This window comes from Ipomoea triloba, chromosome 8, assembly GCF_003576645.1.
Source record: "Ipomoea triloba cultivar NCNSP0323 chromosome 8, ASM357664v1".
Classification (NCBI taxonomy): domain Eukaryota; kingdom Viridiplantae; phylum Streptophyta; class Magnoliopsida; order Solanales; family Convolvulaceae; genus Ipomoea; species Ipomoea triloba.
This window is the reverse complement of record NC_044923.1, coordinates 10,734,952-10,755,665: the sequence shown is the minus strand read 5'-3', so window position 1 is coordinate 10,755,665 and position 20,714 is coordinate 10,734,952. Positions and strand designations below refer to the sequence as shown.

At 37.4% G+C, this 20,714-nt stretch overlaps 1 protein-coding gene across 2 annotated transcripts; it reads left to right on the top strand.

The window, feature by feature from the left end:
• The first annotated feature begins 597 nt into the window (after positions 1–597).
• LOC116026861 (ankyrin repeat-containing protein NPR4-like) lies at positions 598–19,015 on the top strand. 2 transcript variants are annotated; one of them, XM_031268284.1, is made up of 7 exons: positions 598–795; positions 1,367–1,490; positions 13,763–14,278; positions 15,507–15,668; positions 16,619–16,977; positions 17,088–17,171; positions 18,362–19,015. In XM_031268284.1, the coding sequence occupies exons 2-7, from the start codon at positions 1,397–1,399 to the stop codon at positions 18,938–18,940; spliced, it is 1,794 nt and encodes a 597-aa protein (XP_031124144.1). In that variant the 5' UTR covers positions 598–795; positions 1,367–1,396; the 3' UTR covers positions 18,941–19,015. The 2 variants fall into 2 exon arrangements, with proteins under 2 accessions (XP_031124144.1, XP_031124143.1); XM_031268283.1 differs by having other exon boundaries at positions 16,529–16,977.
• Positions 19,016–20,714: the final 1,699 nt, after the last annotated feature.

The following is a 20,714-nucleotide window of genomic DNA, read 5'->3' as shown; positions in this document are numbered from 1 at the left end:
CCCCCCCCTCCCTCTCTCTCTCTCTATATATATATTAAAAATAAAATAAATAAAAAATTGATTGTCATTTAAAAAAAAAAAAAAAAAACATGATATACGGTGTCGTATCATTTATTTACTACCTCGTTAAGAATTACTACTTGCATTAAAAGGATTTGTTTATAGTAGTGCAGATCTCATAGCGCAATCAATTACTCTCTCTGTCCCATTTTATCTGTGTCATTAGTCAAACCAACTATTTCTTTATTTGTTTATTTTCTTTAGTATTTTTTTACTATTTTTAAATTTTATTTTTTGTGTTTAATAGTACTTTTAGTGTAGTTTCTAAATATATAAATTTTGTATACTAACACTAAACTTAATATTATAAAAAATTGGATTAAAAATAACTTCAATCAAGCCTCGTTAAACGAACCAGACACTGGGACGGAGGTAGTACATATTTTTATACAAACCACACAAAATTGACTCCCTTATCTACACACAAAAGTGAAGGCCCTATATAGCCGTTAATGCTTAATAAAGTTGACCTCAAAGTCTTCCCATCCCTTCGAAGGTGTAAGTGTAGGTCCGACCGAGCGACTGTCGAAGTCTTTCTTGGTATATAAAGCAAAACTATATATGCAGAAAGTATTTGGTGTGAGTTACTCAAGTTTAAAGGAAAAGTTAGAGTAGTTGTGAGGGAAAAATTCTCAAGTTTAAGCATCAATTTATAATTTATTGTGAAGGCGATTGTAATTAGTGCTGTGATTGCTCTCATTTCCCAGCCCGGCCTGTCAAGGTTCGTTCTCTCAGGTATGACTTAATTTCAGCTTCATTTATATCTATAGTGTTGAAAGTAGAAAACCAATATATGAAATCAAAGGCGGCATGTACTATTTGTTTAGGAAAAAGAGTCAAATATGTCACTGAACTTATCGCTTGTGTGCAATTGGGCCATTGAACTTAAAAAGTGTGCAATTCAACAATCAAACAAGCAAAATTTGTGCAATTGGACAATTTTTACAAAATTTTTCTGGTAAAATCCAATTATATTACTAACATATATGTATTAAGAGTGGCATTTTCTTCTACCATACTAGTTGGGAGTCAATATTGAAATGTTTTTAACTCAAATTGAATTAAAAAATTTTGTAAAAATGGTCCAATTGCACAAATTTTGCTTGTTTGATGGTTGAATTGCACACTTTTTAAGTTCAATGGCCCAATTGCACAAAAGCGATAAGTTCAGTGGCCTATTTGATACTTTTTCCATTTGTTTATTGTCTTAGGCCGGTACAATTTGTGGAAAATGTCACCTGAGATAATATAGCTCTGATCTGTTTTCATAATTTTGATCCCTCACTAGCTAGTGATGTTTGTGTAGAAAACTGCAACGTTGTTTTGTTCAAGCCCTATGAGGAGGAATTTACGTCTTAAGCTTCACCGTTCTCACTCTCCTAAACCGCCAACTCGTGACCGCACTGATCTTGAAGGTGTAGTCGTTAATGGTAATATACTAATATTCAGTGTGTGATATGGATGATCCTTTCGATCTTTTGATATATGTGTTTGAGAAATCTATGATTTTTTTGTCCACCTTGAAATTAGAGGGATTTGTCCCAACAAACTACACAACATTTTCCAATAGAGCAAAAATAAATGCTTAGTTAACATGCATAGTAAATGTGCGATATCACAGTAGCAAACTATTGGATATTTATAGTAAATAGTTGAATTTATATCTTCAGACATATTTAGTGAAAGCATAAATAATATTTTACTGTTGTAGAGATCAAGGTATTATTTTATATTTGGCATCAATTTTATTATTTGTTGATAAAAAATATTTGTTATATGAGAACAATTAGGGGGCGTTTGGTTCAAATATTTATAATTGTTATAAGTTAAATGAAAAAGCTGCCAAGTAGCTTGTAACTTAAAACATCTTTATGATTTCTCCAAATGGAAGGTTACGGATTCTAATTATAGTGAGGGCATTAATTCATACAAAAAAAAAAGTGGAAGAAGCTAAGAAAATAGGAATTGCAATAAAAATAAATAACTATATAATACATATATGTACAAATGTGTAAGTGGCTTGACGTCGCATGATCCTATTGGTATAGTCAAGGGACCATTTCAGTTATTAATATAATAAAATTTTTATAAGTTTTATAGAAATTTTATATGTGAATAATTTAAAGGGATAAGGGCCAAATAGTATTCTCTACTACTCAAGAAAGTTCAATTAGTACTCTGAAGTAAAAAAATATCCAATTAACTACTACAACTCTTTTTTACTACAACTCTTTTAAAAAGTTCAATTTTCATTTTTTTTAAGGTTTATATGGATTTTAAATTCTAATACTCTGTTTTTTGGGATAATGGTCAAATAGACCCTCCAACTATATACTAAAGGGCAATTAGACCCACAAACTAAAAAAATCCTCCTATTAGACCCTTAAACTTGTTAAATTTGTGCAATTAACATATTTAACATATAATAGCAGGTTATTTCTAAGTCACCTGTCACGCAGGATGCCACATAAGATACCACTTAGATTATCATTTTTTAAAAATTATATTTTTATAAAAATTAAAATAATAATATTTATTAAAAAAAAAAAAAAAAAAAAAAAAAAAAAAAAAAACTAACCATGGCAGTCGTCCAGGCAGCTTGGCTGCCATGGACGAAGAATCTATCATGGCATGCATCTCGTCCATGGCAGCCAGCTGCCATGGCTTATTTGGCCATGGCAGCTTAAACGAAGAAGCTTAATGTAGAAACCCAGACTTCTAGCGTCATACAGAAACCTTTTTTCTTAATTAGTTTTTAAAAATTAGTTAAATTTTTCTTAAAATTTTTTTAAATAGGATTTCGCTAAAGATGTCATGTAAGTAAAGTTCATAGGTTACTTTTTAGTAACCTGTTAAATAAATTAATTTCATAAATTTGACATGTTTAAGGGTTTAATTGGATATTTTTTTAGTTTGAGGATCTAATTAAACTTTGGTATATAGTTGAAGAGTTTATTTGATCCTTATCCCTTGTTTTTTTTAAGGAAACAACTCTGTGTCTAAATTCTTTGACATTTATTATTATTATTATTATTTTTCATGTATTAGTTTGTTGAAACTGTGTACCTATATATGATTAAACTTTAGTAATTTTCTACAATATATTAGTTTGAAATATGCATCAGATAATAAAATTTATTTACACTTAATGGGGTATAGTATATGAAGTATATTGCATAACGTACACTTAACAAAATCTGAAATATATATAAAAAACTTCAAAAATTTTGCACATCACTTAATCAAAATTTTCCATAATAATATTGCATCCTGCACTCTTAATCACAAACTTAAGATCTGAAATCATGGCATTCAAAAGTTTTAACATAACAATAGAGTAACTACAAAATGCATGAATTCTCTCTCTCATCCAGGCGATGAGTTCTCCATCTCATTCTTGTGATGAGCCTTCATTCCCTGGTGTTTACCAGATTCCTACCTTGCTTCTTTATTCCTAGTAATGAGCATTCATTCTTCTTCTACCTACCAGATTCTCATTTACCACCTCATTTATTGATTCAGAATAGTTCAACAACCTCGTATGATAAAAAGTTTGTCTACTCTCTTGTTTGCTGCACCTCCTACCATCTCCCTTCCCACATCACCTCTCTCCCATACTTCCCCCACATCAGCTTTCACCCATGGCATCCAGTAGTGCACAACCTACAGACCTGGCAGACGAATATGCAGCAATGTCTATAAGGGATGAGGAGGAAGTTGAGTTCACCATCGAGGATGGCACCAACTCTGACACACAGATTGAAACTCCCTTCACCCTTGTTGGAAAACTCCTTTCAGAGAAACCAACCCGCTTTAACTTCTTACACGATACAATGGCAACTATTTGGAGACCTAAGAAAGGTATGATGGCAAGGGAGGTCTCAACAAACCATTTCCTATTCTACTTTTTCCATGAACTTGACATGAAGAAGGTTCTTGAAGATGGTCCCTGGTCCTATCAGCAGAATCTACTCCTCCTTAAACACATTGGAACAGATGTCCCTCCTCATGGAGTCCAACTAACTACAGGTAGCTTTTGGGCCCAGGCTTACAATATCCCCTCCAGCATGCAAACTGATAGATACCTAGCATAAAGCACCCAGTCGATATTACCTAGCGAGCAGTCGGACTCGGCAATTAGCACCCGGGACGTGACCGATCGATTTCCTAATTATCCTTCCCTAACCTCCCATTTATTTACCCATTAGTTACTCACTTAAAATACTCATTTATCACCTATTAATTCTATTTTCATAACCTACACATTACTACCCATAAAACCCATTGAATATCCATTAATTGAGGGGAGCCTACACTACTCATCCGGTGATTATAAAAGAGAGAAGAAAGCAGTGAGAGAGGGGGGATTTTGGGACTAGAGAGTTCCAACGTGAGAAAAGAGAGAGACAACAACACAGACATGTACAAGGATTCTATCAATAAAATGAGTGAGTTTCGGCTTGGCACCGCCCAAAAAGGCCCGTGGTTTTCACCCTTTCGGTTTCCACGTCAAAATACTGTGTCTACTCTTGCTTTTGTTTATTGTTCTTGTAATTTTCCGGTAGTGTTGGCCCACCGGCCGATCGCCTGAAGATCGGGAAACCATCACTGGCGCCGTCCGTGGGGATCGAAACAAAAAGCTATTGTACTCCTACTATTGTCGCGAAAGAATTAAGCAATGAGATCCGCATGATCACTTCTATGATATTGAGGTAATCTTTTTCACCATCTCAAACATTACGTGTGTAGCCTATATTTGAAAGGGGAATTAGTTTCAAAAGGAGTGAGGATGCGAATGAGGATGTGTGTCAGAATGCACATTTTATAAAAATCATATATATTTAGGAGCAGGGAATTAATTTCAAAAGGAGTGAGGATGCGAATGAGGATGTGTATGTGTCAGAATGCATGTTTTATCAAGAATCATATATATTTAGGAGCATTCATTGCAGCAAGACAGTACAACTTTTTTTTTTTATGATTCGAACGAGATGGTGAAGAACAAATTGTCACCACCTAAGATCGGATGAGGAAGAAACTCGCCTAACAGCAACTTATGCCATGAACGTGGTCTCTGCGGATTGCAAATGGAAAAGAGAAATGTATTTTAGCCAAAATTGTGGGTAATAAAGATTCAAGAATGTCCTGAACAATCACGGTTGAGCAGCCTCTTTATACCTCCCACGAACATGTAGTGAATTTGCTTTCAGAAAAATCGCTCCCAAGACCATACTTGTAACATAATTTTGTGACCGCTTCCTGTGAGGTTGTGCTTTTTGTGCAAGTGTGATTTTCGCCTTAGGAGTTACTGCCGAAATATCTATCTCTTCGAAGACATGTAGAGCGGCTTCTATGTTTCCCTTCTAGCACTTGACCGGCTATAGTTGGCGGTTGCTACGTAGGGAGAAAGTGCGGATGTGGCATATCTCCTAATGTTGAAAAGCATGATGATGACTGAGGGACTCAGCCAGACAAATACTAGTGGACTCGACAGACATGGTTTGTCAAAAGCGGTGACAGTCGGCCGGTGTGTTCGGGGGCAGAGAGACTGACTGATTGCAGCGGCTCCAAGAGACTATTAGTGCGCTGTGTGGATACCGCTATTCGGACTTTCGGCTTGATTCCCAGCTCCAGTATCTCTCCGGTATGAGAAGTACTCCCCTATCCTTTACTATCACGAATACTTGTGCACAGACTGTCGGATTATAAAGGTAGAATATATTCCTTCTCACCGAGCACCTTGAGCGTCCGACCGACTATGTCCAGGAGGCGGAGTCTATAGCGTCCAGCCGACCATAGAAGCAAAAATTGATCTTGACGTTTATGAAGCAGTAAGCTATTCCTATGAATGATATGATCTTTAAACATTCCCTTCCTTATGTAGATATATATATTTACGCATGGAAAATGTCAAATAAAGCTAGAAATTGATGGAAACCATCTATTGATTAGAGGGAATTAAGGCATGCTTTATTACGGTAGAAATGGAAGTTTTGATATTCCAATGCAAACTTACCATCCACTTGTATATGAAAATATGAGTTTAAGTGCGTATAGATAGAATAAGGCATGAAGGATCCAGGAAATGGAAAGGGAATTTTTTCAAAATATGGTGCAGATACGTGGCAAATATGGATTAGCAACAGCTAGCTGGCGCATGAATATTTCATGGAGCTTTAAGCATGGAAAATTGTATAATTGTCAAAATTGAAGATGGGAGTTGAGTACGTTGCAGTACATGGGAAATCAACATAGCAGTACGTGGCATGTTTGGGAGAAAGAAAAAATTAAGGAGAATTGTACATACGCATACGGCACACGTAAATATTTCAGAAAAATCAAGTACATGACTCTAAGAGTAAGTGGAAGGAAAATTGCATATGGCAGGATTAAACGAAGGTACGTCTTTGATCTTCAATAATTAACACGAATGCATGGTGGAACTACTATGAGCTTTCTCGCCAAAGAAATATTGGGAATTGCTGAACATTTTCGAAAAAGCTCCACTAGCTATTTGGACTACCGCCGACCGCGCACTCCAGTCATAATCCGACCCCGGATGTTTGTAAAAATAAAAATGAGCCGTCATCAAACTTAAGAAACCACCAAGCGAGATATCCAACGACTGAGGGACTCGACCCAGTCGACCATAGAAATATGGTCTGCCAGATTGCTCAGAAAGCAGGAGTACGAAAGCTTTGTGTCCGTCTCTAGTTATTTAATTATCAAAATTATTGTAACATAGCTAATGTTTGATTTGATGTACGATGTACCTGTAGCGAAATAAATTGTAAAAGAGTCAATCAAGTAGCCAGTCGAGCCAAGATTGACTCGGGTGGTCTACCAGCCCTCTAATTGGTACGATTGAGTTTCGGTTTAACCAGCCCTTTAAATGGGTTGAGTAAAAATTCGGGGACCGGCTAAGGATCTGTGATACTTAGTCGGATCCTAAAAGCGATCTGTGATTGCTTACGGATGGGTGAGTGAGGCAGTCAATCTGCTTTATTGAGATGCTAAGTTGAGATAACTTAGTTGAGTCCAAAGCGATCTGTGATTGCTTACGGACGAGTGAGCGAGGCAGTAAAACTGCAAAAATTCAGGGACCGGCCAAGGATGGCAGTCTGCCTGCCTTTTGAGTTGGGTTGAGATAACCTAAATTCTAATGATCTTCGGATCGCCTTTGAGTTTGGCAGTTTGCATGCCTTTGAGTTAGGTTGAGATAACCTGAGTTCTACTGATCTCCGGATCATCCTTGAGTTTGGCAGTCTGCCTGCCTTTGAGTTGGGTTGAGATAACCTAAAATTCTAATGATCTTCGGATCACCTTTGAGTTTGGCAGTCTGCCTGCCTTTGAGTTGGGTTGAGATAACCTGAGTTCTACTGATCTCCGGATCATCTTTGAGTTGGGTTGAGATAACCCAAAGTTCTATTGATCTTCGGATCGCCTTTGAGTTGGGTTGAGATAACACAAAGTTCTAATGATCTTCGGATCGCCTTTGAGTTGGGTTGAGATAACCCAAAGTTCTAATGATCTTCGGATCGCCTTTGAGTTGGGTTGAGATAACCCAAAGTTCTAATGATCTTCGGATCGCCTTTGAGTTGGGTTGAGATAACCCAAAGTTCTAATGATCTTCGGATCGCCTTCGAGTTTGGCAGTCTACCTGCCTTTGCTTACGAATGAGTAATGAGGCAGTCTAACTACATGAGCATGAGATTGATTGCTTATAATGAGTAACTGAGGCAGTCTAACTGTATGAACGTGTGATTGACGGCTCTAGAGACTGAGGGACTCGGACGGTTGGCCGGAGTCTTGAAAAAGAAGTCGGCACTCGGTCAACCGTGCCTCCCTCAAAAGGGAGTGGGAAAAGAAGTTATAAGGTCGGTGTGTTTTGGTTAGGCCGGAGTCCTGAAAAAGGAGTCGGCACTCGGTCAACCGTGCCTCTTTGAAAAGGGAGTGGAAAAAGAAGTTATAAGGTCGGTGTGTTTTGGTTGGGCCGGAGTCCTGAAAAAGGAGTCGGCACTCGGTCAACCGTGCCTCCTTGAAAAAGGAGTGTGAAAAAGGGGCTATAAGGCAGTTGTTGTTTTGGTTGGGCCGGAGTCCTGAAAAAGGAGGCGGCACTCGGTCAACCGTGCCTCCCTCAAAAGGGAGTGGGAAAAGAAGTTATAAGGTCGGTGTGTTTTGGTTAGGCCGGAGTCCTGAAAAAGGAGTCAGCACTCGGTCAACCGTGCCTCCTTGAAAAAGGAGTGTGAAAAAGGGGCTATAAGGCAGTTGTTGTTTTGGTTGGACCGGAGTCCTGAAAAAGGAGTCAGCACTCGGTCAACCGTGCCTCCTTGAAAAAGGAGTGTGAAAAAGGGGCTATAAGGCAGTTGTTGTTTTGGTTGGACCGGAGTCCTGAAAAAGGAGTCGGCACTCGGTCAACCGTGCCTCCTTGAAAAAGGAGTGTGAAAAAGGGGCTATAAGGCAGTTGTTGTTTTGGTTGGACCGGAGTCCTGAAAAAGGAGTCTGCACTCGGTCAACCGTGCCTCCTTGAAAAAGGAGTGTGAAAAATACGAAGTCATACAACGGTAGTCGGTATGGGTTGGCTAAAAGCTTGTTTAAGGAGTCGGCAAATTTTGATTCGGAAGTTAGCTATTGAGTTGATTTTGAGGCAAGACGATATACTTTCCCGTGCCATGCTTCACGAGACACAGAAAAGTGAGGGACTAATGATAGATACCTAGCATAAAGCACCCAGTCGATATTACCTAGCAAGCAGTCGGACTCGGCAATTAGCACCCGGGACGTGACCGATCGATTTCCTAATTATCCTTCCGTAACCTCCCATTTATTTACCCATTAGTTACTCACTTAAAATACTCATTTATCACCTATTAATTCTATTTTCATAACCTACACATTACTACCCATAAAACCCATTGAATATCCATTAATTGAGGGGAGCCTACACTACTCATCCGGTGATTGTAAAAGAGAGAAGAAAACAGTGAGAGAGGGGGGATTTTGGGACTAGAGAGTTCCAACGTCAGTGAGAGAGGGGGGATTTTGGGACTAGAGAGTTCCAACGTGAGAAAAGAGAGAGACAACAACACAGACATGTACAAGGATTCTATCAATAAAATGAGTGAGTTTCGGCTTGGCACCGCCCAAAAAGGCCCGTGGTTTTCACCCTTTCGGTTTCCACGTCAAAATACTGGCCCGTGGTTTTCACCCTTTCGGTTTCCACGTCAAAATACTGTGTCTACTCTTGCTTTTGTTTATTGTTCTTGTAATTTTCCGGTAGTGTTGGCCCGCCGGCCGATCGCCTGAAGATCGGGAAACCATCACAAACCATGAAAACTGCGGAGATGATTGGCAATTTTCTGGGCTCCTTCATAAAGGCGGATGATGATAAAATGGATGGCCTCTGGAAAAGTTTCATGCGTATCAAGGTTAGCATGGATGTCACTAAGCCTCTCAAAAGGAAGATGAAAGTCAAACGCTTAGGGGAGAACCTTTCTACATCGAGTTCAAGTATGAAAGGTTACCAACCTTTTGTTTTCTTTGCGGTTTAATCGGGCACAATGAAAGATCATGCGACATCCTCTTTGATAACAACACGGAAAAGCTAGAAAGAAACTACGGCCGGAGCTCAGAGCCACCGGTCGGAGAACTCAACCGAATGCTGGTCAACAGTGGAAGCTAGCAGAGCCCCCTCGTAGGAAAATTATTGAGGAAACTCAAAAGTCTACTTTTGAACCATGTCACAGTGAGCCTCATACAGACATTCCCTATGAGGAAAGTGCTTTTCAGAAGGAGCAGAACGGTCATCAAAGAGCTGATGCACAACATGGAGACACGCACCGAATTTATGAAAGGCTGGCATCCCACGGCAGTCATTTAATGCAAGTCGACAGTGGCGCTCCTAATCTCCCTAATGGAAGCTGGCAGAATGGTCTCGAAATCTGGTCTTCTTCTGGTTCCTCAAAATACACTTCTGGACTCAAAAGGAAGAAACCCGATATTGGGTTTTTTATCACACCCGAGCCCAACACACTGAAGGATGAATCTCACTCTCTTGTCGGGCCAAAAAACTTGCTAGAGGTGGGTCCTGTATCGCAGGCCCGCCTAGACCAATGAGTCTCCTAGCTTGGAACTGTCGTGGGCTTGGCAACTTAGCGACGGTTCAATTTTTCGTGGACCTCATCCACCAAAAAAAACCTGTTCTTATTTTTCTCATGGAAACTCTTTTAACTTCTAATAAGCTCCAATACCTCAAGTCCAAGTTAGGATTTACTGGCTGCTTTGGGGTTGACCCAGTTGGCCGCAGCGGTGGACTTGCCCTTCTTATATCTCTTGACTGTCATCCAGCCCAATGGAGATTTACTGGCTTCTATGGTTACCCTGAACGAAATAGACGGCGCGACTCCTGGCAGCTTCTCCGTAATCTCTCGGACCAAAGCCGTCTCTCATGGGTCTTAATGGGAGATTTTAATGACATTAGGAGTGTAGATGAAAAGAATGGTCGTCACCCTCATCCTCGATGGCTTATGGAAGGCTTCAATTCTGCAATTATTAGCTGTCGTTTGGTTGATTTAAATGTTCAAGGCCACAAATTTACCTGGAATAGAGGTAGAGGTACCCCCCATTGGGTCGAGGAGCGTCTTGACCGCATTCTGGTTTCACATTCTTGGATGGAGCTCTTCGACAAAGCAGAAGCTGAATCTTGCGTCACCCCTGTCAGTGATCATCTCCCTATCATCATGCGCCCTATTCCTTCAGCTCGGCTCAAGAACAAGAGAAAATTTAAGTTTGAAAACCTCTGGGTTAAAGAGTCCGCATGCAGATTTCTGGTGGCTGAAACATGGAGTGCAACCAGAGGAGTACCTCTAATTTCTAGACTAAGCACATGTAGCAAAGCCCTTTGGGACTGGGGTAGAAATTTGTCCTCTGATTTCCAACCCAGAATCAATCGATGCCTCATGCAGATGAACCACCTCAGGAACAGAACCGATATCAGCGGGATACAGTCCTTTTCAGATGCCCAAAGAAACTGCATCCGCCTCCTTCATCAATAGAACATGTTCTAGAAGCAACGTGCAAAGGCTTTCTGGCATAAAAACGGTGACATCAATTCCAGCTATTTCCACAAATCTGTGATCAAAAGGAAGCAAAACAACACCATCCTAAGACTCAAAAACTCTGCTGGTGTTTGGATTGATAAAGGTCCAGCCCTTAATGAAGTAATCAAAAACTATTTCAATGAGCTTTTTGTTGCTGCCTCTAGGGATCTCAATTCGGCCCTTCACTGTATTAAGACCAAAATTAATGATTCTCACAACCAAGCCCTCTTGAGACCACCCCGATAAATCTTCGGGGCCTGACGGCTTCAATCCGGGTTTTTATCAAGCTTTTTGGGATATCCTGGGTAGTGACATAACAAACATGTGCAATGAGTTTCTCTCCACTGGGAAACTGCCTCATGGCTTGAATCATACGCACATTGTTCTAATTCCAAAAAAAGCTAACCCAGAAAATATGGGAGACCTCCGCCCCATTGCACTGTGCAATGTAGCTTATAAAATTGTGGCAAAAGTGATGGCTAACAGATTGAAGGGGCTGCTGAACATAATTATTTCCGAGAATCAAAGCGCGTTCGTCCCCGGCAGGATGATAACAGACAACATTATGATTGCTTTTGAAGCCCACCAATATATAAAGAGGAAAGTGCAAGGTAAGGAAGGTATGCTGGCTCTCAAACTTGACATGAGCAAGGCTTTCGATCGTGTTGAATGGCCTTTTCTTCATGCTATCCTTCTCAAATTGGGTTTCAATGAAAGATGGATCTCTCTTATTATGGAGTGTGTCTCAATTGTTGAGTATCATATTGCAAGTGAAGGGGAGCTGATTGGTCCTATTATCCCTTCCAGAGGCATAAGACAAGGTGATCCAATTTCTCCCTACCTGTTTATAATAGTAGCTGAAGGTCTAAGTGCAATGTTAAAAGATGCTGAGACCAAAGGTCGACTCCATGGTGTTCAAGTGGCTCGGGGTGCTCCAAAAATCTCTCACCTTCTATTCGCAGATGACAGCTTTCTATTCTGCAAAGCTACCATCCCTGAAATACAGTCTTTAAAAGCCATTCTTGATGATTATACTGCAGCTTCTGGTCAGCTAATCAACTTCAGCAAGTCATCACTTTTCTTCAGCCCAAATGTCAATAATAAGTTGAGATCTATGACCTGTAACAATTTGAACATTGTTGGATCCGGGACCTCTGGCAACTACCTTGGATTACCTTCTCTTGTAGGCAGAAACAAAAAGGAAATATTGGGGTTTCTTAAAAACAAAGTTCTCAATAGAATCCGGAGTTGGAACTACAAATTTCTCTAAGGGCCGGGAAAGAAACTCTAATCAAAAGTGTCATTCAAGCAATTCCCTCTTACGCGATGAGTGTCTTCCATATTCCAAAGGATATTGTGAGAGATATTGAATGTGCTATGAATGCTTTTTGGTGGGGAGCAGAGTATGGTAGCCGCAAAGGCATTCGTTGGAAAGCTTGGTCTCACTTGTGTACTCCTAAAGATTGGGGAGGCATTGGTTTTCGGAAACTTGATCTATTCAATACTGCTCTACTTTGCAAGCAAGCTTGGAGGCTAATCCAATTCCCTCAATCTCTTGTGGCAAGAGTCTTCCAAGCCAAGTACTACCCCGGTTCCACTTTTTTTGAGGCCAGAACATGCAGCAATCCATCTTTCATTTGGAACAGTTTGATTACAACCAGGGATGTCATCAGAAACAACAGCCGCTGGAGAGTTGGTCATGCCACAATAATACTAGGACCAAATGTGGATGTTTTGATAAAAGAGGACTAAAAGTGGAATGCCACCAATAAATCTAGGACCAAAAATGGAATTAACTCCATAACAATATACCATAATCAGATTAACAAAACATAACTTGTACTACAAAAATAGGGTCGTTTTTTTTATTTGCGTGGCCTTGTGCTGGTAAATAAGTGAGGCCCTATCAAAGTATAAATAAACTGCGAATTGAAGAAAGATTTACAAAGACAAAAATGCAAAAAATCTAATTTTGGGCCAATATAATCACAAATACATATACTAACCATTAGGCCAGGGCAGGACTAGGGGCCCTCAAAATTTTGGGGCCCTGTGCAGTCGCACATCTTGCACACCCTAAAATTCGGCCCTGCACAAAAATCACTATCCAGTAGAGCCACCTCTACTAATAGATCCACCCCTGCATTGAGATCCAGCCTTTCCCGTGGAACCACCCCTTCTAACTGAGTTTGGTTGTTGGGTAGATAAAGTTGGGCAATACATTCTGTTATGTCCCTTTTGGTTACAAAGTTTGCATGTCATCACTCTTCCTTTCCTAGACAAGTGAGTTCCAGTTGGTTTTGCTACCTCGCTAGGCTCTCGATTTTCTTTGGCCTCACATTCATTCTCTTAGTAATAGGTGCATTATTCTCCTCTGATTGTGTTTTTTGCCAAAAAAAATTCTCCATCCATTCATTGGTTGAAGTACATGCATATATGTTCTCTTGTTTAGTTCCCGTTTGATATCTTGTTCCTCAAAATTCTGGTTAGATAACACTTGTTGCTGATTTATTAAGAGAAATCAAAAATTTTTATTACCGTGCATTTCATGCATGTGCTTAAAGATCAATATAAAGTGTTCTCTTATTTTGTTTGAGTCTCAGGTTCTTTAAAAGAAATTCAAGTTGTTAATAGGAACTCAGATAAAGATGAACCAGTACGTTCCGTCCACACAAGGCTATATTATGCTGCACTAAAAGGTGACTGGAAAATTGCTAAAACAATTTTTCTGGAAAATATGAATTATGTCCGGGAAAGAATTACTAAAACCGGAGAAACAGTTCTGCACGTTGCAGCTGCGGGGAAAAACACCACATTTGTGCGGAAGCTAGTGGAGATGTTGGATCCAAGCGACTTGGAACTGAGAAACGAGCGAGGGAGTACGTCGTTTTGTTACGCGGCGATTTCTGGGGTGGTTGAAAATGCAAGAGTGATGATGCAAAAGAATCATAAACTGCCGACCATACGCGATCACGATAAATTCACGCCAATCCAACTCGCTGCTCTCAACGGCCATAAAAAAATGGTTTCATATCTCTACGAGGTCACACCTTTTGAAGGGTTGGCGCCATCAGAACGCATTGAGATTTTGGATGCTACTGTTCGGAACGATATATTTGGTCAGATACTTTCTCTCACACCATAAAATTTTAGGAGTTTATTACCGAAATGGTCCATCGACTATTGCGAAATTATCAATTTGGTCCTCGACAATTTTTTGTGCCCAATTAAGTCCCTCGACTTTGAAAATCTTAACCAATTTGGTCTTCTGTTTATTCTGCAGTTAAAATCGGGACTAAATTGATAATTTTACTATAGTCAAGGGACCAAATTGGTAAATTTGCTATAGTCAAGAGACTATTTCAGTGAAAAATTAACTACCAATTTGGTCCCTTGACTATAGAAAAATTACCAGTTTGGTCCCTTAACTATAGAAAAATTACCAATTTGGTCCCAATTTTAACGGCAAAATAAACGGAGGACCAAATTGGTTAAAATTTTCAAAATCGAGGGACTTAATTGGACACGAAAAATTGTCGAGGACCAAATTAGTAATTTTACAATAGTCGAGGGACCATTTCGGTAATAAACTCAAATTTTAGTCTCTTGTCATGATGGAAGTAGTTTTCTTTTGAAAAAGGATTGCTTTAAATGTTTCCAGTTTTATTTTTTGGGAAATCATTTTTGGTCTCTCAATTGATATGCAACTGTCAATTGCTTATCACCAACCATTCTTTATATTGTCATTATCACATCATATGCTTGTCATATCATATCATTATACATAAGAAAAATCCCATTAGGAATTTTTTTTTTATTGATTTTTGCAGGTGAAAAAAATTGGTATCGAATTTTTAATAAATGGAAAATATAATAATTTTCAGGATGTATTTTTCTACAAATAATGATTTTTAGTGGGACTTGCTCAGAGAGAGATAAAGATATATATATATATTTTTTTTTAAAACCATTTTTTTGCACATTGAATGCAACATTCGTGTCCAGTAGGGTAAAAGTTAAAGTAACTTTTTTTTTTGTCAGACAGTGTTTTTCCTTTTTAATTTGTTTTTTTTTTCCTCCCTTTTTCTCTATCCTCTCTCCTAATTGTGGCTGATAAAAACCTCCAAAAGTGCTAACGGGAAGTACAAGTACAAGTACATATATGAAATTCATATATGAAAAATGAAGAAATCACATTGTAGAGTTGTGGTAGACAGAGTTCATCGTAAAGAAGAGTGGGTACAAGTGTTAAGATGGCATAATGCAACCTTCCTTAGCCTCCTGTGTTTCATTCTTCTTCAACACCCCAAACATTTTTTTTTTCAAATGTTATTTTTCTTTATGCAGATGTGGCGTTAAAAATGATAGATAACAATATCAGTATAGCCACTGCAATATTAGAAGGGGATGAATCGCTATTGCGTGTGCTCGCCCGAAAGCCCATGGCAGTAATTGATGATCAAGAAGGGATGTTGGGGAGATGTCTTCATGCAACTTGTGATGTGCTCTGTGAGAATATTAATTATATTCTTTTTAAGTTCATTTGATATATAGATAACCATGCATACGCCAGGCCAGTTGCTTGCTCAAGATCTTTATTATAGTTGAGTGGCAATGGCCTTTCATAATTAGTTAGTTGTTTCTAAGAGAAATTACCATTTTGGTCTCTCAATTGTTTTACGTAGTCTCTAATTTTCAATTTTAATTAATTTGATTCTCGAATTATTTAAAATTTCGTCAATTAAGATCTTTACGGAGGACCAAAATGGCAATTTCCACATTTTTAAAATTTTGTCAATTTGATCTCGAAGGGTTTAATTGACAAAATTTTAAGCAATCCGAGGATCAAATTAGTCAAAATTAAAAACTATGACTATATTGACAGCTGGAAAACAATTGAGGGATCAAAATGTTGATTTCCCCTTGTTTTTATATGAGAAAAACTTTGTGAGATCGGTCAGGCCAAGACGAAAATGTAATACTTATACTAAAAAATGTAATATTAATTTGAAATAAAGTGCTTATTACTTATATGTGAAAGTGTAATACCTTTACATTCAGATTTTAAAATATTACATTTTTTCTTATAAGTATTACATTTCATCTTATAAGTAACAAGCGCTTGCCAACATTACTTATAAGGGAAGTGTAATACTTGTGATGAAAATTGTAATACTACATTTTTTCTCAAAAGTATGATACTTTCTTTATAAGTAATAAACACTCTATTCCAACCCAATAGGTTAGCTCACGTGGCAAATGAGCTCTCTTTGTGGGGAAGAATTCCGGAGGACCAAAAATGGTAATGACCTGAAGTGGACTAAAATTGGCAATGCCTCAATAACAGTAGGACAAAAAATGGCTTATAGGTTTGAATTTCAATCTACAAGAGTCTGCAGCGAAGAAGAAAGCCGGTCAGCTATTTGAAAAGATTTTAACCGAGTGTCTTACTTTACCAGACGCCCAGTTCTTTAGCCTAATCAGGAGAACACACATACTCCACTATGCTGCAAAAGAAGGAAATGCTGAATTTTTAACTATGATTCTCCGTAAGAGCCCTGATTTGTTGTGGGAACTAAATGAAGAAGGCCACTCCATTTTTCATGTTGCGGTGTTACATCGACAAGAAAGAGTCTTCAATATTATATACAACATTGGAGTTTATAAAGATTTGATCACTTCCATTCGAGATCGAGATGGCAACAACATTTTACACTTAGCTGCAAAAGTGAAGAAGCCAAACCCTTCCAAAGATACACATCAAGAGGCCACCAGTGACACCAGACCACCACTGAATCCTAGAGATGAGAGCTCTGAGGTTCCCAATATTTTTTTGTTCTCTTTAAATAATCCATGCCGGCCTATTATTATTGTAAGTAAGCTATATATACTAGTTCCATTCTAACAATTTGGACCTACTTCATACAGGATGTAGATATGATTTTACCAAAATCACTTCTCAAATTATCCACAGAGCTCCATCAGGTTCGAAGAGATGTCACGTGGTTTGAGGTGAGAACTGGGCTTTAATTTAAACTCATTATTAAATCCGGCTTAGCTATAATTTTTCACCTCCAGACTGCAGTTAACCACTACCGGTAAACAAATTGAAATCACATGTTAATTATAAACATATAATATGATAATTATAGACACATAAATTATTAACGGTAGATACATAATATGTTAACTCACAGACATAAGATGTTGATGAACATGTTATGTATCTGCAGTTAATATATTTTGTATTTGTAGTTATTAATAATTTATATGTCTGTAGTTAACATGTTATGCGTGTGTAATTACTATGTTATTTGTCTTCAATTTCTTTACAGGTACAAAACTTATTAATTGCAAACACATAATTTTAAATCGAAGTTCACAATGCAATATGAACTCTGGTCCATGGTATAAAAATTGGTTGTAATTCTTTCTTGTTTGATTGGAGGGGATTGGAACTCCGCCGAATTATAATTCACTCATTTCCAGAAATTACTACACACTCACTTCTTACTTCTAACTTCTAATCCTTCTCACAAATCTTTGATATAAACACTTTTCCTTGAGATCCACATGATGAAAATATCTTATTCTTGTTTGTCACATCATGAAGTAAAAATGAGAAAGTAGAAGTTAAAAGTACATGCATGTATGTAGAAAAAAAAAAAAAAAGTACCTATAGTAGAACTCTTTGTGAAATTGAGAATCCCAACTTATGTGATTTTGATGAGTGCTTTAGAAAGAAAAGTTACATATTGTAAAAATAAGTGTTAGTAAACAAGTTTTCTAAACAAAAAACAGAGAATTGAAAACAGAGAATGAAAACTGAAAAATTAGAAAACAGAAAACAGAAAACAATTTTCAATTAGTAAACAGGCCCTAAGATTTTGGAACAAAAATATCCTTCCAGGAATAGATTATTATTATTATTATTATTATATGGACATTTTAGTCTTTATACTACTTATTCATTTTTAATTCACATGTATATCATATATTCAATTTAAATTTTCACTAATTCTATTCTTGTTAATCAAACAATGAATTTGAAGTGCAACTTTATTCCACATTATTTTTTCTCCATGCAATTACATTTTTTTCGCCCGGGACTAAATCCCTCCTTACAACCAAACAGTCGATTATGGTTTATATATGCAACTATTTAATGTTATTGTATATTTGGAATGAGGTGAGCCGTGCAGGAGCTGAAGAGGATTGTTCCATCATCATTTCTAGACATGGGAAATAAGGATGATAAAACCCCGGAGCAAATTTTTAAAGAACAGCACACTGCAATGTTGAAAAATGGAGTAAAATCCATTAGAGAATCAGCGAAAACTTGCCTGGTTGTGGCAGCTTTGATTTCGACAATGTCTTTTACTGCGGCCATCAAACTGACAGACATTGTTCCATCAACGTCTAATGACGGATACAGTCCCGTAGTCTACAGGATTTTCGATGCCGCGGCATTGTTGACCTCAATACTGTCCATTATCATGTTCTTGTACATCACTTCGTGCTACACAGAAGATGATTTTGCTTCGCTGTCGCTGAGGTTGCTGATTGGACTGGCGACATTGTGTTTCTCCATAGGCAGCATGTTAGTGGTTTGCGGTGCGGCGTTTTTGTTGATGTATACTGATGGGCATGCTTGGGAGCTAGAATTGGTTTCCGTCCTTTGTTCCCTTCCGGTTGCTCTAGTTTTTACACTATATTACGAGCAATGGTTTGTCTTATTGCGTACAAGGTACGTTAAATCAAGTGAGCTCAAGCTTTGCTGATGATGGCCTGGATGCAATGTATGTTTAGACACCATCCATTTGATCTTTTCATCCCAATTAAATTTAGTAGGAAAATTAGAAAGTATATGTTTAGTAGTGTTACTTGAGGAATTGAAAAATTAAATTTCTTGAAGAGTTAGACCAGGATAAAAGCCTGTATCCAGCTTAATTTTATAAGTTTCAATATATTCAATTCTAGTTTTCATCATGTTCACATGAAAAGAAACTTTTCATTTTTCCTCTGAGATCGAAACATCAGAAAATTAAACCTTGCATAATGTTACAAACATGTGTTGTAACACCAGTGTATAACCACCAAGTATTAGAAAGAACCTCAATAAGATTAGATTCAAAGCATACTGAAACTGAATGTATACTTTTACTTTCCATCCAAGCTATCCTCTTCTGGCATTAATGCCTTTGTGACCAAGTTTTTTATACAAATAACATTTATGCACTTTCTGAACGCACATTGCACCTTCATTCATAGGATGCTTGCACTACTTTTACTTTTAAACTTGCTGCCATTATCATTGACATCATAACTGCCACCATTATAGTGTGATATAATAGTGTTTACCGCAACCTTTTATCTCACATATCAATTACTTCGAGTTATCAAACCTTTATTCAGACTATGAGACTATTTATCAAGTTCAAATTTAATATATAGGTCATCTTTGGACATGCACTATATATTAACAAAACAAGAATCATAATATCCTAAATTGTCATTAATCACATGTATGATCTACCTTTGGGTGACAGCTAGAACCATGTGTTAATGATCACAAATGTTTATCAATCCTTAGTGTCATTCAATGATGCAAAATACATGTTTATAATAAATATTTGTAAACATAAATAATTACTTAGCTATTACCTTGAGTGGGCCACTTTGATGACTAACACACTCGACTTATGCTAATAATTTATTTATGTGAATAAACCTTAATTTATATTGTAAACATAAACATAAATGATTATTTAGCTATTACCATGAGTGGGCCGCTTTGGCGACTAACACATTATACACTCGCCTTATGCTAATAAACCATTTATGCGAATAAACTTTAATTTATGTAGTGTCGTTCTATTATATCGTATAGATTAAGAATGGATCAAATCTTCAACCATAATTGATCCTTTATATACATATGTGAGCACAGAATTTAAATCTAGCCCAAATGCTTTAAACAAACTAAAAGAGCCCAAATTCATATATATAATCCATTAATTTTTTTAAGCTCGCTCAAATTAAATGAGCCTAGAATTTAGAGAAGTCATCAATGCCTTAATTAACCCAAGTAGGCCCAATTTAATTGTCCCAACAAATAATCCAATGACCTTGTTATTGTATTTGAGCTCAACAACATTAATAGGCCCAAATATATAATTCATCATAATGTTTATCCTTAATTAAACCTAGCACGGACACGCCACCGCCACATCCCACCAATCCGGTTGGGAATCAGAAAAATTCCTCCGTTGTTGATTTCAGGGTGCAAATCAATTTTGATTCCATTAACATATTTATGTGAACAAGTCTTAATTTATATGCCGTTCTCTTATAACATATAATACATGATTAATAGTGACAAACCATATACTATATAAATCATGTAATAGCAAGTAATATGGATAATCATATTAATTTTGATTCCAAGCCATATTTATTTATATATATATATATATATATATATATATATATATATATATATATATATATATATATATATATATATATATATATATATATATATATATATATATA